Source organism: Rousettus aegyptiacus, unplaced genomic scaffold (genome assembly GCF_014176215.1).
Source record: "Rousettus aegyptiacus isolate mRouAeg1 unplaced genomic scaffold, mRouAeg1.p scaffold_m13_p_9, whole genome shotgun sequence".
NCBI lineage: Eukaryota > Metazoa > Chordata > Mammalia > Chiroptera > Pteropodidae > Rousettus > Rousettus aegyptiacus.
In genome coordinates, this window is record NW_023416312.1 from 341926 (window position 1) to 369221 (window position 27296).

At 37.9% G+C, this 27296-nt stretch overlaps 1 protein-coding gene across 4 annotated transcripts in view; it reads right to left on the reverse strand.

The window, feature by feature from the left end:
- MID1 (midline 1) overlaps window positions 1-27296 on the reverse strand; it is a 305290-nt gene that overhangs the window by 16251 nt on the left and 261743 nt on the right. For all 4 annotated transcript variants that reach the window (XM_016140155.2, XM_036226474.1, XM_016140153.2 and 1 more), the window contains exons 4-7: window positions 23217-23324; window positions 15998-16146; window positions 9006-9133; window positions 4189-4332 (exon numbers count right to left, since the gene is read on the reverse strand). In XM_016140155.2, coding sequence (XP_015995641.1) covers window positions 4189-4332; window positions 9006-9133; window positions 15998-16146; window positions 23217-23324 — 529 coding nt within the window. The remainder of the gene's footprint in view (window positions 1-4188; window positions 4333-9005; window positions 9134-15997; window positions 16147-23216; window positions 23325-27296) is intronic.

Genomic DNA, 27296 nt, shown 5'->3' on the forward strand with positions numbered 1-27296 from the left:
AAGACAAAGGTCTTATCACCTTTACCATTCTGTGATATTACATTATGTGGCAAAGGTGAAGGGAGTCTGCAGGTGTAACTAAGATCCCTATTCAGCTGACTTTGAGTTAATCAAAAGGAATAATCATTCTGGGTGGGTCTGACCTAATCAGATGATTCCTTTAAAGGAGGCTTTAGAGGTGAAATACTGGAAGTAGCAAAGTCTCTGTCTGTCTGTCTGTCTGTCTGTCTCTGTCTCTGCCCCGCCCCCTCTCTCTTTGTTCTTTCTGGCTTTGAATTTTACAACTCTAATGGAATTCTGACAACAACCTGAGGGGGCTATGAAATGGACTCTTCCTTAATTGGATCTCCATATGTGAATGTGGACCAGTCAACACATTACCTTCAGCCTTATGGACCCTAAGAAGAGGATCCAGTTAAATCATGCCCAGAATCCTGACCTATGGAAACTGTGAAATAATAAATGGGTATTGTTTTAAGCTGCTAAGTTTTGGAAACATTTTTACATGGCAACAGAAAACTGATATAATTTTTCCTAGATCAAGCAAAAATAATTTCAGACAAATATAACATTCCTCAAGTGGGCCAAGAAGCATCCTTTAGGTATAAAGTGACTCCAAATGTTTCTTTTTTCTAGTTACATTATTCACTCAGCAACAGATGTTGCTTCTTTCAATACTCTGTGTGTTTTCAGAGAACCTTCTGTGTTTTGAGTCTGACACAATGTTTGTTGATCCCAATTCACTTTTTGCAAGGAATCATCTCTCCATTTTCTACCTGCTCTTCTCAAACCTTTGTACTCTAATTTTCTCTGATTGCCTTGGAATTTCTGATCATCTTTTGAATTTCATCTTTTTCAAATGAATGTTTGATACAATCTCTGGTTCAGATTACCCAGTGTGGTAGTAATGTCCATACCATAACACTGAGTAAGTAATTCTTTAAGTGGGGCAAAAAGAAATTATTTACATTTGCTTTGTTTTGCTGTTTTCTCTTCTATGCTGTATAGTATTAATAGTATGTGGGTTAGTGTATTCAATTACATTCTAAGTATTTAGAATGAAATTATGTAAATACTCTTTGTTTACCTTGCTTTAAATCAGGGTTTCTCCACCTCAGCACTACTGACATTTTGGGCCAGATAATTTTTTGTTTTGTGTGTGGGTGATGTTCCCGTGCTTTGTGGGATATTTCCCATCATCCCTAGTCTCTACAAACTAGATGCTAGTAGCTCCTCCCCAGGTTTTGAGACCCAAAAATATCTCAAGACATTGTCAAATGTTCCCCAGGGGCAAAATTGCCTCCAACTGAGAATTTTAAATGAAGGAGTAACTATTTAATATGATATTAGTAATTGTTGAGTAATTTGTATTTCAGGTTCGTGTTGAAGCATAATTGAAGGTTGAAAATCTTACTATGCTTTAATTTCATGTTAAGTTTATAGTATATGTATCCTAGATCTATGAAATATAATAAGCTCAAACAGCGGGAAAAATAAATTTTAAAAAATCATATGTCATCTCTCTGAAGGGCAATTTGGCAATGTCGACCAAAATTAAAGTGCGAATAATCTTTGTTCAAACAATTCCATCTCAAGAGATCAATTTACAGATATGGATTGTATGAAAGGAGAGATATTCAAGGATATTCACTGAGGTATTGCTTATAAGGGCAAAAGATTGGAAATGAAGTAAATATACATCAATAGAATATGTGATAAATAAATTAGAGTACTATGCTGCCTTGAAAAGAAGTGAAGCAGTTCTTTATTTGTGCTGGAATAGAATGGTCTATCAGTATAATATTTAGTGAAAAAAAAGCAATGTAAAGAACTGTGAATAGCATGCTACTTTTGTGTTTCTAAAAATATGTCTCTGTGTGTCTATGTGTGAGTGTATGTATATCGTAGACTATAAACAGACTATCTCAGGAAAGATGAATGAGAAATGCAACTGGTATAGTGTATAACTCTGAAACTGTGGTGGCTGATAGAGTCAAAACCATCCAACTTTCACTGTATACATTTTATATATTGTTATACAGAGTTTTTGCATTACATACTGAAATGGAAGATTTTATAGAGTTAGTATTTCTCCATGATTTGTAGCAGGGCATATAGAACTGGGAAAAAGGAATAATACCAGAAGAATCCAAAATCCTGGAAGGAGAGAGAAATGATGCCTAACCATTGCTAAACCAGGGCTTCTCAGACTTGCTCCCCAAAGCATTTCAGTAGTGTAATGATGTTTCAGGACAGCAATGATATTTCCTAGGAATATGGGTGGGAGTTACAAAAGTCTTTCTGGAATTATCTTCTCCTTTACTTCTCCATTGCTAATGCCACTTGCAGGTCCTGGCTATCTTTGCCTCTGAGAGTTACTATGAATCCCCTAAGTCATTTCTCAGCTTCTAGTCTTGCTCTGTTCCACTCCATCCTCCACGGTGCTGCCTGAGTCGGCTTCTAATTGTATTTGTGATCACATTACTGCTATGCACAACTCCTAAGTCCATAGAGTAGAAATCCAAACATGGTGTGGCCTGTATAGCCCTTGCTCATCTGTGGATTAGGATTAAACGAATGATGAGTAAGAACATGTATTTTCTTGAATCAGACCTGTAGGGGTTAGATCCCGGTTGTATTTCTCTCTGTTCATTTCTCACTGCTGCCCAGTCCTCATTTGTCTCCCTAGCCAGGATTAATTAGATGAGATCTCCCAATATGCCCTACCATTTTATGTCTCTATAGGTTTGCTTATGATGACGTAGCTGTCTGATATACCCTTAACTTGCTGATTCACCCACTTTCTTTCAAGACTTACTTTAGCCATCACTTCTCCCAAGAACTTTTTGTTGACCCACCATTTCCGACCTCTCCATATTTCTTACCTACTCGAATAGCTTGCCAAAGCTGTTTTCAGTGTTTCATGATCTCCTCCTTCACTCCAAAATTATACATTCTTGGAAAATGTAAGATTTTAATAAAGGCTTCCCAGGCAGGCCAATTAGGGAGTAGAAGGGCAGAGGGTTGAGGGGGAAAAGCTGGGAAAGGGGGTTATAAGAAAGGCAGTGGGAACCATTTGTTGGTCTAGGTCATTTATACTTTAGTCACTTAGAAGCGAGTCTTTCTTCATCTCTCTTTGAAATTAATCCTAAACAATACCTCTATTTTAAGCATCGAGTGCCTCAGATAGACTTGTGCTAGGAAAGAATGGTGTAGTTAAGAGATACAGTAAGAGCACATTAAGTTAATATGGATTTATTTAAAACATTCCTTTGTTGAGAAGTGACTGCTATTCCGTTCTCCTTTGACATATTCTATTTATTTGCTAAACAAGTTTCAAACTTGCTCCCTCGAAAAGCCATTTCATCTGGACCTTTGCCTTTACTCATCGAAATAACTCCGTGGGTGGGGAGGGGTGCCTCCTCTGTTATCATCAATCTGGCCAGCTACTGCTGTTGCTCGAGATCGTCAAATCATCCCAGATACTAAATAGTTCATGAGTTCCAGGAGAGAGGGGATTCTCTGTTTCAAATAAAGCCTGAAATTCTTCCCGGGTGGAGAGCGATTACTAACGTTTCAAATGATTGCCCTGCTCTCCTCCAAATGGGACAAGGTATTTGGTGTCCTTTGGCTATTCATTTTATTAACTCCTTTTTTGAAATTGTGAAATAACACTCAGAAAAATACATAAAATTAAATGGATGATATAATGACTAAACCACGTAAATCCCGCCCAAAAAGTATTAACCCCACGGACGGCCATATTTCTTCTCCAGTAGTACCACTCTCCTCCCGTCTCAGAAGTAGCCATCATCCTGGATTTTACTTATAGTGTTTAAACCTATGTATACATCTCTAAATGAAATGGTTTATTTTTACCTTCAAGTTATGCATGTATAAATGGACTGCCTATTTTTTTTGTTTCTTGCTTTTTTCCCATTAATAATATGTTTGTAGGATTCATCTATGTAGTTTGCTAGAGATCATTAATTTTCATCATGATTTTGCCAGTTATTTTTACTAGTATAGTACAAGCGAGCACTATCATGTTCTTGGTTAGGAAAGACGAGTCCATAAATACTACGCATTCTCTCCTCCCTTGTCTTCCCTTGATGTTTAAATTCAGAAAAACAATCTATCTGAAAACAGTCACCAGATAGAGAAATCGATAAGGCATGCAATACTCACTAACAACATTGGCTTGTCCGGTGAATATGGTATACTGGAGCTCATAGGACACCACACTGAATTCGTCATCGGAGGTCCAATGAACAGTGATGGTATCATAGGACGCTGTGCAGAGCTCTTCTCTAATTGTGGGAGGGTTGGGAGCTGTGGGCATCAAGAACGTTCATTAATGAAGACGCAGACACCTCTGGGATACATTTCAGAGGCGTGCTGGCCCGTCGAAGCGGCCTTTCTAAACAGATCCATGAGGTCTGCTATCATAGAGATGGTAACCCCAACCTAAGGAACATTTGGTTGGCTTGCTATCACTGTGATTTTTAATCGGTAGTGTGACTTCAGCCTGCCAGTATGGACTTATCTCTATTTATCCTAAAAGCATGTTTAGGAGGTTAAACAAATAATATTCTCTCCTCCATGAAAGAAAACATGTTAACAAAAAGTAAACAAGATAAACTTTTGTAATTTCATCCACATTAGAGGGATGGCAAACTTTTTTGGTAAAGGGCTAGATGGTAAATATTTTAGGTTTTGCGGACTCTGTTACAACAACTTAACTCTGCCTTTGCATCATGAAAACAGCCAAAGAAAATTTGTACTTAAATGGACATGGCCAGGTTCCAGTAAAACCGTATTTACAAAAACAAGTGAGGGCTAGATTTGGTCTGTGAGCCAAAGTTTGCCAACCTCTGAGCTACATGATGCCACATATTTTTATATTTAAAATTGCACCCAGTTGGAAAAATACCAAAGTTTTTTTTATCCCATAACAAATCAGCTAAATAACTGTTTGAAAATCTTCTTTCATTAGATGTTTTGATGCCTTATTAAAAAATTATTAGTGTGGCCCTATTTTCTCCTCATTTTTCAATTTCTCGGTGATATTGCAAATAAGAACATGATTAGCAATCCATCATATCTAAACGGTACATTTTCCTTCCCCAAGAAAAACATGATTCCTTGGCATTTGGTTAACTTCATCGCTGGAGAAGGCTGCTGTTTTATGTCTTGAACACATTCTGGAGCAGAGAAGTCTACATCCTACCAAAATAATGATTTTAAGTTGACTTCTACTGGACTGATTTCAGTAATTGGTTTTATGAGCAGAGTTTGTGAGCAAGAAAAAGGCTAGACAGTGAGTGCTTTGCACTAGCAGTAATGTTTTAGATCAGGGGTTGGCAAACTATGGCTATGGGCCAAAACTGGCCCACCGCCTGTTTTTTGTAAATAAAATTTTATTGGAACACAGCCAGGCTCATTCATTTACCTATTGTCTACGGCTGCTTTTGTGCAACAGCAGAGTTGAGTAGTTGTGACCATATGTCCTGCATAGCCCAAAATATTTACCATTTGGCCCTTTACAGTCAAAGTTTGTGGACCCCTGGTTTAGATAATCAATCTAGGCCTTTATTTCAGCTCTCTGTCTAACTTTGAAAGGAGAAACATACCTGCATTCTATAGGTTAGTGGCAACCTTTTGCTTACACTACTATAGAATTCATGAGTCCTAAACAAATCCAAAGAGGGGGGAAAATGTTTATGAAAATGGTAAGCTTAAAACTTTGATTATTTTAGTATTCTTCACTTCGCCACCTAAAGACATATTCAGGATAAGTATCATACAAAGTAAGGAACGTTTATGTCTGCTGTATAAAGTCCCACTTTGTCTATTGGTTATTGAATACCCACACGTGGCAGGCACTGCGTTACGTTGTGCATTACGGCAGAAGGGCTCTACAGAGCCCCGAGAGTATTCTTTCTGGAATATGTGTTTATGCATCTGTCTCCTGAAGCAGCCACATGCAAGATTCAGTGTCACATGCTGTGACCTGGATGTGGATGAATCAATGACAGCAATCAGGAGATGCGTTCTGCCGATTGTAAAACATGCTTTTTATCCGAGTGGTCTCCGTTAGTGCGGGGTCATCCTGCATGGATCGGTGGAGAAATACTTATTCTTCCATAATCTAAATAGTTCAATAAGCTATTTAGATTGTGGAAAGATTTTGTCCTTTCTGCATTGCAACATATGATTAAATATAAAGAAAACATGTTCAAAATAGGCAAGTAGCTGTGACATACATGGCAGCAGCTGCAATCATGGAGGAAATGTCACCTCTCTGGGTTATTAACTTGACATACCACTTAGAGGCATGTCAGAGGGGGAAAAAAACTTGTTTTCACAACCAGGCAGGCTAATACTGTTTCGATCATAAACCCAATGAGTTTGTCCTAAAACGTCAATACACAATTTACTGTAAATGAGAACAGCAGCATGCTGACAATTTCAATATTCATGGAATGAGTACCAGGGCTGTTATTTTCTTGCCTCTATCATAAAGAAGACACAAGAAATGGTGGTCTAATGCTCCACAAACACTTCATTTCCTGCTTACAAATGTCTGATAAACTATCTGGACTTGGCAATATCGGCCAAGCATCCTATGTTATGGTCAGGATCAATGTTATGTCTAGAAATGGGCCAAATTTGTATTTGAGGTTAAGGGCTAAGAAGGCGTAATAGCAGGTACCCCATATGGTCTTTAGTTTGGCATAAACAGCCATCGGAATGATGTATGGTGCTCACATTACTAGTCAGTGCAAACTACTTTCGCAATCTCCCCTTTAATCAGCACTTTGGCATTCCAAGAGCGATTGGAATAGGTGTGCATCTTTGAAATAGCATTAAATAATTATTTGGAAATAGGGAGGACATATTGCTGTCAATGAGATACCAATTTTATGCAGAATGGCCATGTGCCCAGTCAAATATTTTTTTCAGACATTTTTGCCTTTGGGCATGATATTGTGACGTGGCCCTGGCCCACGAAACACAAGCGAAAGTTTGCTGGATGGGTCTTCAGAGTGAGCCTTTTGTTGTCCTGATAAACAAAGACGAACTTGGCTGACGGCGCTTTCTGTCATTATTTCTCCCTCTGCCCCTCTTTTTATCTATAGCTTGAATATAATGTTTGGAAGTGGTGTAGCTACATTGCTATCATGTGTTCAAAAGGCAACACAATGAATATGGCAGAGCAGAAAAAGAGAAAGAGCCGGGGGTCTGAGGTCATCACTGAACTGCCGCTCGATCCTGGTTCACGTGCCTCTGTTGTCCTGTTTCATGATAATGAATATTCCTTGATGGGTTAGTCACTGCTAATTGGATTTTCTCTTGTTGCAACTATTCTCATTCCCAAATGATATAAGAGAAAAGGAGATTTTTAAAAAAAAAAAAAAAAACAAGATGCCACCATGAAAAACAGCTGGGCCAGAGAAACCCCTAGACCTGCACTGTCTAATACAGTAGCAACAAACTACATGTGGCTCTTTAAATTTCAATTAAATTTAATTGAAGTTAAATTAAAAAAAAACAACTCACTAGCCACATTTCAAGTTTTCCAGAGCTGCATGTGGCTGCCATATTGGATAGTACAGATATGCAATGTTTCTATTGTCACAGGAAGTGCTAGTAGATAGTGTTAGCTTAGATAAATCTCAGAGTTAAAAGCTTAAAAAGGGCAGTAAATTTCATAAGTTTTGTTTTGTATGACAAATGCTTTGTGAGTTGATTTCTTTCTTCTTTAATAGGAGTGCTATGGTTTGAAAGAAGAATTACATAAGATAGGAAGTTTGCGGGATGACTTGCTTGCCTCCCTTGTAAATGCAGAAAGGTTAAAAACGGCACCTTGGGGCCTTGCAAAGAGAAAAAACTGATCTTCTGGATACAATGCTCCTTGAATGCAGAACTCCTTGCTTTCTATCCACAGGCTGTAAAAACAAAAGTCACACAATGCTCCCGCTCTCCCACAAACATGCATATAGAATGATGCCGAGTGCAGTAAGGGATGTGGTCTCTTGAGGGCTACATGTCCTAAGTTCAGTGCACATCTGGTTTCGCTGTATATATGGAGCTTTCCTGAAGTCATAAGCGCCAGTGGCTTTGGCTAACACAAATAAGGTCGTCTAAACAGTCCACATTCTACCAGCTAATGTTTTTAGTTCCCACTTTAGAGGTTAACAGCAAAGAAAAACTTGGAAGCATGGTTAGAAATAGGAGTAGCCTGAGGTTTCATTTTATTGCTGTTGCTTTTGTTTTTCAAGCTTGACTCTCCCCCCCCCCCGCCCCTCCTCCCCGCCCAAAAAAAGCCTATAAGAAAGCACAGGATTGAAACATGGCACCAGGAATTCAAATGTGATTTTTGGGATGTTTGCCATGGTGACCTCTGCCAAAATGAAACTCAGTCTTTTACTAGAAAAGGCAGAGGTCTTTGGAGTCTGTATGGACCCAAGCCAAATCCTGCTTCTGCCACTCCCTAGCTTTCTGACTTCTGGCAAATTTGCAAAATGAAGACTATGACACTTTACCTCAATTCGATGTTGTGAAGATTAAACAAAGTCACAAATACAAAGAGCTAGAGCAGGACAGATAGCCAATCAGTTAGCTGCCATCTTTTATTCTGCAAGGCGCTATGAGAGTCAGATGCCTTGCTGACATGAAACGGAAAACAGCCATGCTACCCTACGTATCTCTTTGATGGCCAACAGAGCTATCCTTTGAGTTATGCGCACCCTGAGAATAAGGAAAATAGTAGTGAGTACGCTTTTAATGAGAGATTCTCTTTTTTTGTGTGTATGCCCTCAATTTAGTCTTGGACTGTGTTGCTTTGCTTGAAAAAGAGTGCCAGAAAATGTTTACAGGAATATTAGACTCCATTCCTATATGAGAAGCCTATGTCTCTGGTGTTTAGGGAATTGATCTGGTGGCAAAGTACTTGTGTCACTGACTGTATACAATGTCAAAGAAAACACAAAAGACAATACCTGTAAGGTAATCCAGACATTCTAGCAATTTCTTCTCTCGGGAAAAATCTAAGGCAAAGGTGTCAAATGTGTCATTGAGGTTGATTTCAGGAATTAGGACCTGGGATGAAGCAGTTGCCATGGAGACTCTGTAATTTTAAACAAAACAACTTTTTTAGAAATGTCAAGATGGCTTTTATCATACCTGCACAGGAATGAAAAAAAAAATAAAGAGAAATATTGTTAAAAAAAAAAGAGTGCAGTTTTTACTCACAAGCTTTAAAAGAATCTCAGAATGGCACAACACGACAACACAATGCAAATGAATTCAAGCTTAAAGAAAAGGCGAAGGAATTGGAAAACCAGTAGAATGGCTTCCCCCTTCCTTTTTACTATCGGAAAAAAATTTCCCACGGAGGCAAAAGAATATTCATATTTCATGTAGCTGTGTATTTAACAGCCTGGCCCCATCACATCTAACCCCAGCGAGAGGCACATAGCCCCAGGCGTTTCTTCACACATCTGTCTGGGAAACTGTTTGTTCCTTTCAGACTCGACTCTGCTCCACTTCAAAGAGGAGTCTCCAAAATCTCAAACTGCATAAAAGGCAAAGTGAAGATTAAAAAAGAATGTTTCCAGATATTGGATTAGTTTAATCAATTACTAGCCTCTTTCTAAAACAAACATTAAAAAAGAAATTTTGTCTGGCTCGTTTTCATTCTCCTTGTATTCATTTTCTTTTACCATATTCCCAGCAGATGCCATGGAAAATATTCATGAGCTTTCTCACAAATTCCCCCAATGGATGAACTGCTTCTCCTCTTCATTTAGGATTGCTAGTTAAGGGTTTTCATTTATTAACCGTAAAGCAAGGTACTGGTAAGTACCAATCTCCTGCTATGGACCCTCAAGTTGATTTGGAAAGTTCAGTTATTAACAGCGGAACATTTCGAGTCATTAAAAAATGTAACTGATTCTCTTAAAAACAAGAAAATTGTGGCATGATACAAACCACTTCTGAGCATATTGAACTATGCAGACTTATCATCTTGTAGGTTTTGGTATTTCGTTAAGTTCAGTAAACACCACCAAGGACCTACAATGTGTAGGGTGCTGGGAATTTTTGAGCAAAGAAACAAATTTGAAATAATTTAGCTCTAAATCTAGTTACTTATTTTCTCATTAATTGATGCTCATTTGTACAAGGCCACAAAGCTAGCTGGCAACAGCCAAGAGGAGAATTCCAGGTCTATATTCTCCCATTTAATCTAGAAAAATGTCAACCTGGTTACCCCAAGAGATATATCTCCTCTTTCATTTCTTAATGGCTCTTAAAGTTTTGGATTTTATAAATATATCTTGGCTGTAAAAATTATACCTATGGGTTTGTCCATACAATAGACTATTATTCATCCATGAAAAGGAATGAAATATTGCTACACACTACAACATGGATGAACCTTGAATGCATTATGCTACATAAACAAAGATACACAAAAAAGGCCACACATTTTTATCATCTATTTGTATGAAATGTCCAGAACAGGCAAATTCATAGAGATGTAAAACTGACTGGTGTGTGGCAAGAGCTGGCTGGGGGAGGAGCGACAGAGAATGACTGTAGAATGGTACGAGGTTTTCTCTTGGGGCGACAAAAATATTTTGGAACTTGAAAGAGGCAGTAATTGCACAAGACTGTGAATGTACTGAATGCCACTGAGCTGTACACATTAAAATGGTTAATTTTACATTATGCATATTTTACCTCGATAAAAAGATTTATACCTGTGAAATGTTCAAAATCCTTAAAGTTTCTATAATAGCTATTTCTGGCACCTTCTCAGTGCTGTACAGGGAAGAAAGTAGAGAAGATGATCAACAATGCAATAGAATGGCATTGGAATCCATAGATGAAAGTTTGAAGAGGTATAAACCCAGGAAAGAAAAGTTTCGAGTGTTTGAATGAGAGTAGAGAATCTAAATTTACCACCTGACCCTTTGACCAATAAGCAATAAAGAGCAGAATTGTGATTCTGTTGGCTAAATATTACACCCAAAGGAATTGGGCTAATTATTATGACTAACAAGTGCTAATTTAAAACTATGGATAAAGAGATGATTGCTAGGCATTTTTCATAGATGGTCTACTTTAAAAAAATGTGTCCCTTCTGACCCATAAATATAAAGTCCTTAAAACTCAGAGAGAGTTTAGGATTATTCAACAAATATTTACCAACCTCTTAAAGTGTGCCACGTACTGAAGAGTTCAAAATATTTGTGCCAATGCATAAAAGTTAAAAGAAATGCTACAATGCCATTTAAACACTTCAAATAAACATTTTAAAGTGAAACCCCAATTAATTCTGTTTCGTAATGTCCAGGACGGAGAACTGCAATGAGTTATTCTGAAACGAGCGGTTAACTTTCAATCACACGTCTTTGTCGGCACGCGTGGCACAGAGCTTGTGTTCAACAGGTTAGAAGATTTCAATTGCTCCAAGTAGATAATCTTTGCTTTACCATTTCCTCTGTCCAGTGACAGATGCCTCTGTTTAGGTTCATCTAAAACAGATTTCATTCTCAAGTTTCTCCTGGTTAGATGGTCCATAAACAATTAAGTAAAACATGCCTTGGTTAAGTGCCTGACGTTTTGACGGTGAGAACTTTGTGGGTTAGGAGTAAAAAGAATGAAAGTTCCTGAGCCTGGGAGCCAAAGACTGACAGCAAGACTCTTTGGAGATTACCGCAGCTTTTAACACCAACACATTTTTTGATGGAAAGATATTTATCTTTGGCTACGATTTCAAATTCTTAATTGGAGTGACAGGCAAGGGGAGATCTGCCAAATTCAACATTTTGGGCCATGTTTTCATTCCCCAAATCCTTGTTGACCATCTTCTTGCCTTTCAGATAAGTTACCAAAATTCACCTGGGCCATTAGTGCTATGGAACTTTCTCAATCCCTTGCTTTCAAACTCATGTTTGTATGTGTGTGTTCACGCACATGTGTGTGCATGCCTGTGGGTGTGTGTGTTAAGCTCTTAACATACTGAGACAAACGAGGGCATTGTGTCTCAGCTGGATGCTCAAGAGAGTGGGCTGCATGTTACTCCCTATTTCTCCTTCTATTTGATGCTCTTAATCTCCATGACACTCAGTTGCTAGCAGCCACATGGGGCCAGTTTTCCTGAAGGTGGACATGTCTAAAGCCACACTGCTCACAGGGTTTCTGCCCAACAGCCAATGTGAGGGGAAGATGCTCTACCCTTCCCGCGTAATATCCCTCCCATGCCTGATCTGACGATGGCACTTAAATAGGTCTCTTTGAGGCAGGCGGTCTACAACGCACGTTGCCATGGTAAAACGTGGTGAGGTCTCACAAAAACCAAACAGGGTTTACTTTGACCAAGTGCATTTGGCTCTGGAACCTTGTTGTTGTTTTCATATCAATTAACACCCTATAGAACACACTTCGAAAACCATTTATCAGATGTGCTCTAATTCTTGTAATCAAGTGACATTTTTCTAGCACCGAAAACTGAAATTCTTGGCTTTGTAGTCTTGGAAAGTCTGATGGAGCCTTGAGCTACCTGTGACGGTGAGGGACAGAGGAGTGTGATTTTAATTTTATATTTCTCATTAGTAGTAGACCAACTTCCTTATGCTTGGATTTAGTGAAGAGCTCTGTTTATTTAATGTAATTTTATAAAGATGCATATACAATCATACCAAAGACCTATATATTAGTGAGGCTTGAGCCTATAGTATGTGATATTATCCATCTGGATCTATTTAGTGAGTGAAAAAGAAGAGAATTAGCAATGTGCTGTGTGTTCACCTTGAGACAGGAATTGGGCTAATATTTTTACTATATTATTTCATTTTATCCCTAAAATGACCATGTTATTTTAGGTAGGAGTAATTGGCCCTGTTTTATAGATTCCTTCGCTCATTCATTCATGTCAGGCAAGTCACACTATGTGCTGGGACTACAATGGTAAAAACAAGATGGTATGAATCCTGCCCGCTGGGAGCTATGAACAGAAGGAGACTCATGAGTGTCAAGGAGCAGTCCCAACGCTATCCATAATTACTACTAAGCAATAGCACAGAGCCAAACGCTCGATTCCAAAGCATATGCATTCCTACCATGGAAAGTTTGAGTTCTTTTTTTTTTTTTTGATATTTCTAAACTGAACAACTTTTTGCAGTCTGATTCAGCTTATAGGTGAACATATCTACTTTAAGTGATTTAATGATGCAGGAAAAAAAAATCACATCCAAGTCTCACTTTAGGAAGGCCTGCAGCATTAAAAGTTTGTTCTGGGCTTTGCACCCTTGAAGAGAAGAATAAAAATGGTTTAGAGTAAACAGGTGGTGAAGCCCAAAGCAGACACAATAGGAGGCAGAGAATCATGAAGTCACACCGTAGAGAAGTCACTGTTGAAGAATACAGAAAGGTGGATGGAGACCAGCATCACTATAGATATACAAGGAAGGATCATACTGACATCCTGAAAGATGCAAACATAAATCCCATGAGCGCTATAGAATATCTATGATGCTTAAAGGCCCATTCTTAGGAGTTGTCAGCAATGTTGTCACAACTACTGATAGAGGTAGCTATTATGAGCCAATTTTTTTAAGACGAAATAGCTTATGAATAAACTCAAAGAGTCATAGTTAAAAAGTAGCAGTGCTGGGATGCGGACCCAGGTTTCCCAACTTCTAGTCCCAGCCCAGAGTCTGTTTTTGCATTCTGGTTGCTGGAAAAAAGAGAAAAGCTCAGGGATCAACCAAGAGGACTGACACATAGAGATGGAGGGAGACGGGATGCAGAAACAGTGGGACAAAGACCTCTAGCAAATTTTTACAGGCACTATGTAGTCAAACTTGACGGCAGTTTAGAATTCTCATAAGCAGTAGGCCAACTTTCTTATGCCTGGATTTAGTGAATAGTTTTGCTTATTTAAACATCATTTGATAAAAGTGTGCATACTGCTACACCAAGAAGTGAGGCTTGAGAATATAGTATATTATATAATTCATTTATAGAAAGGGAGATTGGTCATGTTTCCATTCTTGATGAGACGGGCTTGTGACAGGTAGGGGTGAGTGGGACCAGATATGACCAGCTGTATCTGATGTAGATCGCATGTAGGCATTCATGCGCTTATGTTCTACTTCAAATACAGGTGTTCTTTCAGAATGTTCTACCTTAACTGTTATGGGGCCACATTATCTCCCCTCGCTAAGTGAGATTTTTTTCCTTTTTATAATTGATCGAATTTTTAGGGATTGCTGAGAAATGCAGCTCACAGTAGCTACTTCATCTGGATATCTCACAATTTATAGCTGGAGAAAAGCTCTCTTGGATCCCAGTAGAAAATCATGATGTAAGTGTAAACACTGTCTAGTAGAACGTCCTCGGTATACTGGAGTATTAGTGCTGTTCGCAGTTTTAACTTTCTGATGACTATAAAACAACTGGATATAGTCCAGATGAGAGCGGTGAAGACAGTTAAACACTTGGAACTCAGGAGTCAGAAGGAAAGAAACTGGCTTCCTTTAGAGAAGGGGGAGATTGTTTTAAGGATACAAAAGGGATGATAATCAGCTCTCATGCACATGCTTTGGAAAAGTATCTAACCAGTTGCAGAAGGGAATTTTTTCAAATATTGAGAAATAACACAATGAAGCTGGTTGGATCCTAGACTAGAGCTGTAAAAATACTGTGTACTACTCTCACTGAAAGCACAGTAAAAATGAAAATATCAATGCCCACCTCTATGAGATATTTTGAGAGTAAGTCCAACACAAGCAAGCATTTGATAAATATTAGTTTTCTTTCTTCTTTCTTGAAGAAGTTCAAGTCCTAAGATGGTGAGTATTTTTTTTTCCTAGGCCAGAGTTTGGCAAAGTACAGCCCATGGGCCAAATCTGGCCTGCTGCCTGTTTTTGTAAATAGTTTCATCGGAACACAGCCACGTCCATTTGTCTCTGTATTATCTAGACAGGCTGTTGTGAGCTACAATGGCAGAACTGCAGAGTTGTGATCAAGACCTTATAATCTGCAAAGCTGAAAATATTTACTCTCTGGCCCTTTACAGAATAAAAAAAATGACAAACCCCTGCTCTAGGAGAAAGACCAGCAGGAATGAGCTATTTGGGGCCTTCTAGTGATAGAATTCTATTATTGCTTTGGATAAGGGGCGGCTAACTCTGAAAACGAGAATGAATAAAAAGTCAAGGCCATCGGCATTAATCAGAAATGTCGTTCAGGTGGTGTTAGGTGCTTATCTTCGGCCCCGCTAAAGTTGCTATAAGTGTTTGCATCGGCGTTGGCCAGTAATTTGTGTGCCAATCAAGTACAGGTACTGAAGGGGTTCTGACCCCGCCAGTTTTAATGCTGTGCTGACCATTCAAAATAATGTCATTTTTATATTCCCTATCCTAGAATAAAGGGTATTTTAAAAGAAGGAGGCATGAGGTTGACAGTTTGGTCCTTTCTCTCCCATGTGAATTGGCCTTGACCTTTTCAAGAAAGGTGAAGCTTCTCAACCAAATAAAAGCAGGTCTAAAAGAAAACAACACCTGGGCCATTTTTCTTTAGTAGATGAGCCCTGAGATGGAAGAAAAGATTCTCTTTTATGTTTTTGCCTTCTTTTTGATTCTTTGCTATCAAGGGTATGATAAGATCAGTTCTGAAAGTCACAATACATGCCGTTTTTGTGCCATCATAGCTTTTCTCCCCTAAAAGCAGACTGATTTTATTCTTTCTAACTGGCGGACTCTTGTTTCAAAGGCCTTGAACTCCAGGCTGCTACTGAAAAGGCTCTGACATGTCAAAGGGAAGCATCTTTAGCTGGAACAAAGCAAATCAAAGCGTCTATTCTCTCTGGTACTCAGCCTTGAAAATGAAAACAAAAGCAAGGCGAGGGCAAGGCCAACCAATCACAACGCAGACACAGAAGCCCAGCAGCTGAGAACTTCCCAGCAGCCCCTGCACTCACCTCTCGGTGATATTCTTAGCAGTCTGCAGAAACCGCGCATGATCATTCTCCTTCAGAGAGTGTTCCGCTTGGGAGATGAGCGATGCCGACCGCTCAATGCACTGTTTGCAGTTCGCAATCTGCTGAGCCAGCTTGCGAAGCCTCATCACCTTGAACAAAAGCATGGAGATGGTTACACAGGTGGGCTCGCTCAGTGAAAATGCATCAGCCTGCATCCTTCTGATGTGTGCATTTTGTTGTATGCAAGCTGTCCTTCGATCAAAATTCAAAAAGTAGGCATAGAGAGATATCAAAATATGGAAATCCCAGTTATGGGACTCTTGTCTTAGACATTCTTTACGTCCTTGGAGAAGTGTTGCTACTTTGTTTTATGAGGAAGCACTGAATTGCGAATTGCTTCCCTGCCATTTGATGGGGAAAAAAGGTGTTGCCTAAGTTCCAGAGGGTTATCGGACCTCTTCCCTTGACTATTACACACAATTACTGTCAGATCATAAGAAATCCTGGAAACTCGATCTTAGTTTTTCAGCTGTGCCATCAAGAAAACAGAACATCTCTATAGGCACAAATATGTGGCTTTAAGTAAAAACCGTTTTCTAAAAAGTTCTTTGCGATCCAGGTAATAAAACCGTGATATAAAAACATTAGGTATTACTATTTCCCACACTATCTAAAGCTCACATGTTAAATTAACAGACAGGGAGCATTTTTCCATTGATTAATATTTTTCCTGTTGAGCGGATGAGAGAAAGCCAAAAAAAGCACAGCTGGGCCATTTCCCCTCATTGGGAACGTCATTTCCAGGCACTTTGTGCTTACTTGATAACTAAAACTATTTTGATAAGCATTTCCCAGTTGGGATAAAAACGCATGTTTGGTTCCAACCTCCTTTCCAGTTCCTGATTCTGTCTTGCTTGAAAACGACCCTCAAATGTAATTGACCATAACCTCTGGGGCGGGCCAAGATGAGTCCATGGTAACCCACTTGACCATTTGCTTTGGTGTTTGAAATACACTGTGAGATGAAGCCCTCTGGCCAGAAGCCAAGATAAAATTAGACCGCTCATTGGAATTGCCGTGCGCCTAGTACCGCCGTCCATGCAACTTGGGACAGGGCTTGGCCAGCTTTGTGATCGTTCCGGGACGGAAAACAGCCCTGGCCGAAAGGGTAGGGAGGAGGCCAGTGAATCTGTCTTACAGACAAGGCTGGCTCAGGCTCCCTCCAGAATTCCTGCTAACTCCAAGAAATTCCTTCTTTCTCCAAGTCATCATTATCATCCTCATGCAACTCTAATCGAATAGAAGGAAGGAAGGAGATGTCAGAGCTTGAAGTCTCTGAGGAACGTCCAATTCCAGCTTCGTCGTCCTATTGCAAACAAAGGAAATTAATGCTGAATCGAGAGAGGCAGCAGCCACAAGATTTCAGGCAAGAGTGAGAAAAAATTCTTGAAAGCAGAGTTAGAGAATAAAGTGTCAAACTTTGAGGCAAACAATGTGCGATTTTAAGTCTAGTAAAAGGCTCAACTCATTATTTATAGTGACCATCTGCGGCAGATTAACTGTGTTCATTAGTTGAATAAAATAACACTTATTTTACACCAAAACAGAATTTAGCTTCTAACATCATTATATCCAGAGGTAAAGCTAAGAAAGGTAGGATCCAATGCAAGCTTTTAGAACACATCCATAAAACATTGTCAGAGGAAGGAAAAATAAGACTCCCTAGAACAAAACCAAGTGAGTGAAATATTTAATCATACAACATAAGGAATGCTTTAAATTACACGACAGACTGGAAGATGTTTAATATGATTCTAACAAAAGAACTATAAGGTCAAAATATTCCCTTAGAATAATTTCATGTCGATCTCTTATCCTTTCTGTAGGCCTATTAGCGACTGCACAGATCACAAATGTAACAATGCTTGAACTCCATTTTCTCCTTTTTCTTCTACGATACTGGAAATTAAAAGTGACATAAGAGGAAAAGAAAAAAAAAGCCCCAAATCATGCATAAATTGAAGCAAATCAAAAGAGGAGCCTCCTTTGAAAATGTGGGAATGTTTTACAGAAAACAATTGTCAGCATAATTTAAATTTTAGCTCGGTGTACAATTCCATCCAATACACCAGATTGGAGCTTTTCAAACCTGGTGTGTGCAAGAATCGGCTGGTGATCATTTTTTAAAGAAAAATTAGTTGTTTGGGGTCACTCTCTAATATCCTTAGTAAGGAGCTGTAATTGGCAGAGCGGCAGGAATCAGCACTTTAAGAAGCAATGGATGTGTTTTGATCTTTAGGTGATGAATCATTAGTATGGTCAGTATTAGCATTTACAAAACTAAATTAAAGAAAAGTGGAGAGGAGAAAAGAGATTAGCAGAGTGCATTCCTGGCACAAAAGACAAGTTATGTTTTCTAATACTTTTTTCCCGTGTATGTATGTGCGTCTGGCTATCTGTGCTGAATCTGATGTCATATTTATTTCTTAGTGTGGGTTTCAGTAAAAAACAAAAAAAGGGAAAAGAAAAAAGAATTTAGGTGTTCACAAACTATGGTCTGTGGGCCATATCCAACACACAACCTGTCTGTGTAAATGAAGTTTTATTGGCACACGGCCACATTCATTCATTGATGAATCATCTATGGCTGCTTTCACACTACAATGTTGGGCACAGGTGAGCTCTTGCAACAGAGACCATGATGGCAAAGCCTAAAATATTATCTGGCCCGGCCCTTTCCAGAAAAAAATTGACAACTTAAATGATTCTGATCAAATGGCCCTGATTTCAGCCAAACTGTGAAACACTATCCTGCATTTCAGAATCAGACACTAAGCATTTAGCAAAATACTAATTCCTTCATTAGAAATCACTTTTTCATGTATTAGTTTAGAAATCTGACGAGATGAATAAAATTCCATTTTTTTAAAAAAGAAATAACTAGATACTGACACATAAAATTCTCCATATGTAAGTGCTACTGCTGCAGGGGAAATTTTTCTGAGTTGGCACTGTTTTTTTTTTGTCCTCTGGGAAGTACGACTGCCACATTGTAATTTTTAGAATTCGCTCCATACTCATCACGGAAATATTCTGTCTGTTGGAATCTCCATTTAGTGAGGACATAGGCCTATTTACATCATTTTATTTGCTATTTATGCATGCTTTTAAAAGCAGCCCTTTATTTTTCTTAAAGCACATTTTCAATGCTTTTATATAGATGTAGCCTTCTCACTGCAAAATTGCTACATCCAAACAATTGATCCTCAAGTAACACAATGTATCTGAATTGACAGTGAAGCCTGTACTCAGCATCTTTATAAAGCTATAGAAGAGCCTGAATGTTTAGTTTAAGCTGACTAAGCTTGCTTAAATTTTAGAGATTTAGAGTATTTAAAAGCAGAGAAGAGAAAGACCCTTTTGCTCTCAGCCATGGGCTCTGATATGTCTGAACATAAAATGCATAACTTGCTTAACTGGAGCTTGCCATCAGCTTTTCTCATGTTGGCATGAAATTTATCCCCTACTACTGAAGAAATAAGACAATTCTTTCCCGTGGAGTCTCATGGCTTGAGACTCTGCAGTTCATCCAAGTATCAAGACTGTTGAGCTATTTATTTCAAAGAATACACAATGTTCTGAGAGTAGGAATGACCAGTATGTACTAATGTGTAACAACATCGCCTGAAAGGCAACCTCCACAGTGAGAGGATTTGTGATGGACTTGTTCCTGCCAGGTCTAACCGCCTTGTGATCAGCACCAGAGACGGACGGAGGCCAAGTCATAAAGCAGATAAAATCCACCTTTATGGTCTCCATGATCCCGCCAGCTCTTCCTCTAGTTCTCTACTTCCAAGTGCTGGTCAGAGGGCCCCACTGTCCCTTCTCTGGATTCAGTGTCCTTAGGCTGTCTAGCCACCACCCTGGGCATCCTCATTGGGTACCAAGTCCATACTTGCTCTCCCTGCCCAGCACCTCTGAGTTCCAGGGCGTTGGCACCTATGCTCTTCTTCAAAATGTATCTCTGGCAGCATGTGCCCTGGCCAGGGGTTTGGGATTTCCAGGGTTTGGGATCAACTAGTCTTTGGTCATGTGCCAAAGTCGTAACTCGAGAGAAAGCTGGACTGAGCCTTCATCTTTTACAAGTCACGTTTGCTTTCTAATATTGCCTTCTGACATAATGTCTCTAAACAAATGTGGACTTTAAAAAAAGTGATCAATTTCAAAGAGGCAACTTGGAATGTAATATGATCAACTTTCCTGTACACAGTACCAGCTTTACCAAATCTCAATATTTTCATAATAGCATCAGATTTTTCAAAATGAAGTAAAATGTTGTTGATATCACTGAAGCCCCTGATGTATCCCTTCCTGATTTCATCCATGTCCCTGTCCAGAGGAAAACACCTTCTTGAATTCAGGGTTGAATGGGACGACATCAAACTGAAAAGCTTCTGCACAGTGAAAGAAACCATCGACAAAACAAAGAGGCAACAAACTGAATGGGAAAAGATTTGCAAATGACACATCTGATAAGGGACTAATATCCAAAATATATAAAGAACTTATACAACTCCACAACAACAAAACAATCTGATTAAAAAATAGGCAGAAGACCTGAATAGACATTTTTCTAAGGAAAACATACAGATGGCCAGAAGACCCATGAAAAGATGTTCAACATCACTAGTTACAAGGAAAATGCAAATCAAAATCACAATTAGATAACACTTCACACTTGTTATAATGACTGTTATCAATAAGACAAGAAATAACAAGTGTTGGAGAGGTTGTAGAGAAAAGGGAACCCTCACATGCTGCTGGTGGGAATGTAAATTGGTACAGCCACTATGGAAAACAGTATGGGGGTTCCTCAAAAAATTAAGAATATAAACCAGTAATCCCTCTTCTAGCTATCTACCCCCTCCCGACTTGAAAACACTTATTTATAAAGATATATTTACCCCTATGTTCATTACGGCATTATTTACAATAGTCAAAACATGGAAACAATGAAGATGTGGTATATATATACAATGGAATACTACTCAGCCATAAAAAGATGAAATATTGCCATTTGCAACAACATGAATGAATCTTGAGAGTATCATGCTAACAGAAATAGGTCAGATGGAAAAGGACAAGAATCATATGATTTCACTTATATGTGGAATATAAAATAAAAAGCAACAAATGAACAAACAAAAAACCAAACTCATAGATACAGATAACAGAATGATGATTACCAGAGGGAAAGGGGAGTAGGAAGGACAAAGGGTAAAGGGGGTTGAATAAAAGGTGACCGAAGGAGTCTAGGCTTCAGGTGGTAAGCACACAGTAGTGTATACAGATGTTGTATTATAAAGCTGTATACCTGAAATTTACTTCATTCGACAATGTTATCCCAATAAATTTAATATAAAATAACAAACAAAAAGAACCAAAAATCAAATATATATGTATCTATGTTACCTTACATGACAAAAGGGATATTGCAGATGTTATTAAGTTAAGGCTCTTGAGATGGGGCATACTGCTCTGGATCGTCTGGGCAATCCCAGTGTGATTATAAGGATTCATACGAAAGAGAATCAAGAGAGTCTGTGTCAAAGAAGGAGATCTGAGGATGGACGCAAACGTCAGAGTGAGGTGAGGAAGAAGCCATGAGCCGAGGAATGTGGGTGGCCTCTAAAAGCTGGAAAAGGCAAGAGATGGATTCAGCCCTAGAGCTTCCAGAAATAGAGAGCACTGCCAGAATCTTGACTTTAGCCCAGTGAGACTGATTTTTGACTTCTGATCTCTAGAAGGTCAGAGAATAAATCTGTGTTAAGCCACTGTGTTTGTAGTCATCTGTTACAGCATCAGTAAGAAACGAATATGAGTGTGTTGAGAACTGAACCTTGCATATGACCATGTAAAGGCAACAAATTACCTTCCATATGTATCTCAATCATTAATTACAGGTGTATTTCAGGCAGTCGTGTGTCTGAGAACCTAGAAGAAGCCAGGTATTAAGAGATGTTCACATGTGGTGCATGATGATGGAAGAGGAACTGTATCCTATAAGGATTCTAGGATGACACTCAGTGATCTTCTAAGTTGTACAATTTGTACGTGGGTAAAGTAGCCTTTCAACACATCCGAGTCAGTTGTTGGCCAGGGAACAATTTCATATTAATTTGTTGATTCACTGTAATGGTTTCAACAACTATTTAATTTGACTAACTTTTCTGATCGCCACCACAATGTACATGTGTAAATATTTTTCAATCTATATAGACAAAGTAATTCAAACATTATACAATATTAGAAGTACCTTTTAAATTTTGCAGAAAACAGAAGAACACATATTTAGCTATTGTAATCTATGTACTACTTAATACTTGCTAATTTGATTCAATTATACATATTTTATTAAAGTTTGGTTTGAGCAGTAATAAAAGAAATACATGAATTTATTGCATCTTGAATGAATGTTTCTATTTTTAAAATATTTACAAAATTATCTTTTGAGGGTGGTAGAGAAATAGGTAAAATAAAATGGATCTTAGGTATTTCAATATAAATGTGACTAAAAATAGAACAAAGTGATGGATTCTAAAGTTACTAACAGTTTCTGAATGAATTTTGAAGAAATCAGAAAGTGACTACAAAAATATAAAATAAATTCGTAAATTACTTTTTGAATATGATTTACTATAAAACCACAGGAACATTAAAAACTTTAGAAAAGAAGTCCTATTAATATACCCAGAGAGTCGTATATGATAGAGTTAAACCACAGGAGTTTTGCCACCATGAAATTAGACATGTCTAAATTCCCTCAAGGGAAAAAACTTCATAATTTCTATATGTAAAGTTCGATTCACTTAAACATTTAATACCGTGTTAATTGCTAGGATATAGCAATAAATATGAAATAAAGTCTTCCTTGAGAAGAGAGATGGAAAAGCATGGCTATAATAGACCAGAACTCCATGCTGCTTCCTGGAGTTGGGTAATAGAGCAGCCCTTGTCTTACAGGTGATTCTCCCAATCAGTCTAGTACTTACCTAGACTGACGCAAACAAAATGAATTATATCTTAATGACTTAAGAGGAGATTATAGAAAATATAGAAAAAGGGGGGCATTAATATTTCCTAAGCTATTAAAGTACATGGGAAGTAGGATATTTTTTCCAGGTAGAGAATATGAAATCTTCTGTCCTAGGAATTTTACCTTCCCTTCTTTGATCTTGGTTCCAATGATTTGTCGTCTTTGCTGAATGATCTCAATGAGAAGATCACACTCCTCCATCAATTTGGCTTCTTGACGTGATGCATTGACCTACAGGATAGATAAAAAGGTAAGCATTAATTTGGCCTTTGTTTTTAGTTAAATGCTCTTTTGAATGTAGACTAGTATGTTTCTGGTAACCAACAAACACATATTTTCAATATTAACTCTTCTTCCAATCACACAAAGATGACAAATATAGTACTTACATGTCCACTCCCTATCTTGCATTCCTGGAAAATATTATTATCCAATGATAGCAGTTTTTCTGTGAAGCCAGACTAAGCCTCAGAATCTTTCTTAATATAACATGTATATAGCTATTACCAATTAGTTGGAAATTGACACTTGAAAAATATTTGCAATTCCTATTTTTATATTATGTTAAACATAAAAAAATAGTTTAAAAAATATTATTCATTTATGGGAGACAGATTACTATCAATGTGTTTTGGGCAAATTTTCCAAAAGCAAGGTAGCAAGGTTACATCGCATTTATTTAACTTTTCTTTTAAATACAGACATCAACTTTGTATTTAATCACTATAAACATTGAGCAAAGGATAAATATTTTATTAATCTATTTTAAAATTTTACTTTTGGTATACTTCTGAAAGACCAGGTTCGACAATGAAAACATGCCATTCTCCTTGAAAGGTAGGTAGATCATTATAGAATGGCTTGTATTTGGAGTTCTTGACTCATTGTCTGCAAGGGAGGGTTGGAATTAGCTCATTCTTGGCAACTGGGCTTGGGAAATAACTCTGCACATGCTATTTCCTCCAACTCATGACAATTCCAAAATGCTTATTCATAAACAGAGACCCAGAAATCACAGCTGTGGGAAATGGGAGATAGCAATGCACGAGTTTTATGATTTTAACACAACACGGGAGAAGCTGCGATGTTACAAAGAATGACAACAGCATCGATTACTGTAGCACATCTCAGGGAGGAGATATGGCCCAGTCATTAAGCCCTTTCGATTTGGGATATTTTATTTAACTGGAGTAATTTCATTCTCTATGAATGAGATAAGCTGAAGTAGGGTCAGGAGTTCACGATAAAAATCCATTGATGGCTCGTTCAGAGAAATCGTGCCCTGTTTCTAGAGGCCAGAATTCCTTGAGTTTTATTCCTGATCATGATAAGACACAGCAAAGAGACTACTGGAGATATCTTCTTATTGAGAAGATGATGGTCACTGGCCATTTGTAGCGAACCATGAGATTGTGTCCTATGTCTGATTAGCACACAGACATATTTGCCAAATGTTTAATGAACAAAAGAAAAAATTTAAAATGGGTTGATGGACAAGTACAGAATGTGGAACTCAGGCTAATATTTCAACGAAGTTAGTCACTGGGCTCAATTTCCCTTACTATTATTACTTTCATGCCATCATTTCTAGTTGCCTTTGAGGCTTTCCAAATAAATGTAGCTATCTATGGAACCATTTACTTGAAACTCCAAGAATTCTCAAGAAACTTTTGTCTTTCCTTTTGACCTCAAACTGAATTTAATAACTGACGACAGCCAAGCTGTGAAAAGAATGGGATCATATTGAAACCATGGGCACATTATGATGGAGAAAGTGAAATTTTTGAAAAGTAGCACCCTGCACTTGAAAAGTATCCCCTAGAATGAGCCCTAAGAACTAAGGTGTACTTGAGCATACAAATGAGACACATCTAATAGGATGCAAGCTCCATATGGGCAGGGAACTTTGGCTGCTGTATTAAATGAGGCATCTATTGCAAGCACCCGGCGCCATATCTTGCACAGAATACGCATTCAAAAACTACTTGTTGAATAAATAAATTGTTAAGATGACCTTCCAAGAAGAGACAAGGTAAAATGTAATGAAGCAAGTAGCTATACTGATATACTGCAAGCACTCAATAGGCAGGTATTAGATTTATTAGTTTTCTAGGACTGTGTAGACACAAAATTATCTCCTAAGGATTTGTGGGGGGACATTGACTTTATTTACAGGCTTATTGAAATATATTTCACATATTGTAAAATTCGTCCATTTATAAAGTGTATAGTTTTGTGGCTTTTAGTGTATTCGGAGTTGTACAATCATCATCAGAATCTAATTTTAGAATATTTTCAACATTCCAAAGAAATCTCATACCCGTTCGCAGTAAATCCACATTCTCACTACCCACCCACCTTCAGGCTTTGGGGAACCACTAATCTACGTTCTGTCTATTAATGGATTTGCCTTTTCTGGACATTTCATGTAAATGAGATTGAACAATATGTGATCCTTTCTGTCTGGCTTATTCACTTAGGATAATGTTTTCTATGTTCCTCTATGTGGTAGCATGTATCAGTACTTCATTCATTTTATGCCAAATAACATTCCATTTTAGGGCTACACCACATTTTGTTTATCTGTTCTTTAGTAGATGGACCTTTGGGTTATTTCTATTTTTTGGTTACTATAAATACTATTGCTATGAGCATTCATGTATAAATTTTTGTGTGCACATATGTATTCATTTTCCTTGAGTATAGCAATGGAATTACTGGGTCACATGTCAACTCCATGTTTAATTTTTTGAGGAACTGCCAAACTGTTTTCCAAAGTCACTGCATCATTTTATATTTCAACGAGAAGTATACGAAGCTGGCAAGTTCTCTGCATCCTGGTCATCACTTGAGAATGTCTTTTAAAAGAAATTCATCCTAGTGAGTGTGGAGTCATATCCCACTGTGGTTTTGATTTGCATTTCTTTAATGGCTAATGATGTTGAGCATCTTCTCATGTGCTTATTAGCCATTTGTATGTCTAAGTTGGAGGTAATGACTATTCAGATCCTTTGTTCATTTTGTAATTAGGTCACTTGTCTTCTAATTATTGAATTGTATGATTTATTTATATATTAATCAAGTCCCTTATCATTATGCGATTTGCAAATATTTTCTCTCATTCCGTGTTGGTGCCTTTTGAAGCACATAAGTTTTTGTTTTCATGAAGTCCAATTTATCTACTTTTCTATTGTCATTTGAGCTTTCAGGTGTCCCTAAGAAACCTAATCCAAAGTCATGAAGATTCACTCCTGTTTCCTCTAGAAGTTTCTCTTACCTTTAGGTCTACAGGCCATTTTGAGTTAAGTTTTGTGTATCATGCAAAGCAGGAGTCCAACTTTAGTCTTTTACTTTTGGATATCCAGTTACCTAAGCACCATTTGTTGAAAAGACTATTCGACCCTCCACTGAAGTGTCATAGCACTTCTGTCAAAAATCAATTGGCCATATTGTGAAATCCTCAGGTTTCAATATTGTTACTAACATATTCTGTGCTTAACAATATTCTGGTTTTGACTAGACCTGATGAGACCCCACTAGTAATCCTAGAGTAGGTGTCATAAAATCTAGTGTGGAGTACCAGCTCTACTCATACGATATTAGAAAGGTCAGGGAATATTTCCATTTCTAAGTTTCCTGTTTTGTAAAATCAGGTGAATAATATCTGTTTGTTCAGCTATGGGGATTATTGTGGTAAATACATGAAATAGTATGTGGGGAAATAACTAACACCATGAAGCCATGGACAAATCTGAGGTGGTATTGTTTGCATTGAGTAGTTTTGTTAATAGGCTATGATTTAGTTTAGGATCCACTGCACTCTAAAAAATCACTGGGTTTTTGGTTACTCCGTGGTAGGAAAAGTGTCCCGGTTGCCATCGTAATATGGATCAGATTTAATCCAAATTCTAAATATTGATATTTACAATAGATAGGTTTGGTTTACCAAAAAAAAAAAGTGGACTGAAATCTACTTTGTTGAGCCAAATATGTTTTGAGAAAGCTCAAACCGAAACCACCATCGCCCCAAATTATAAATTCCCAGAAATTCAGAAACATGATCTATTAATTTTAGGCCAACTATTTTCCTTAGATCTTTCAAAGAATACAGAGTTGACTCTCCTTTGAAACCAGGAAAGTTGAATCTCTTTTTCTACTCTGATGAAGCTTCCAAATTTTTGTAACTCTAGCATTCTTATATTC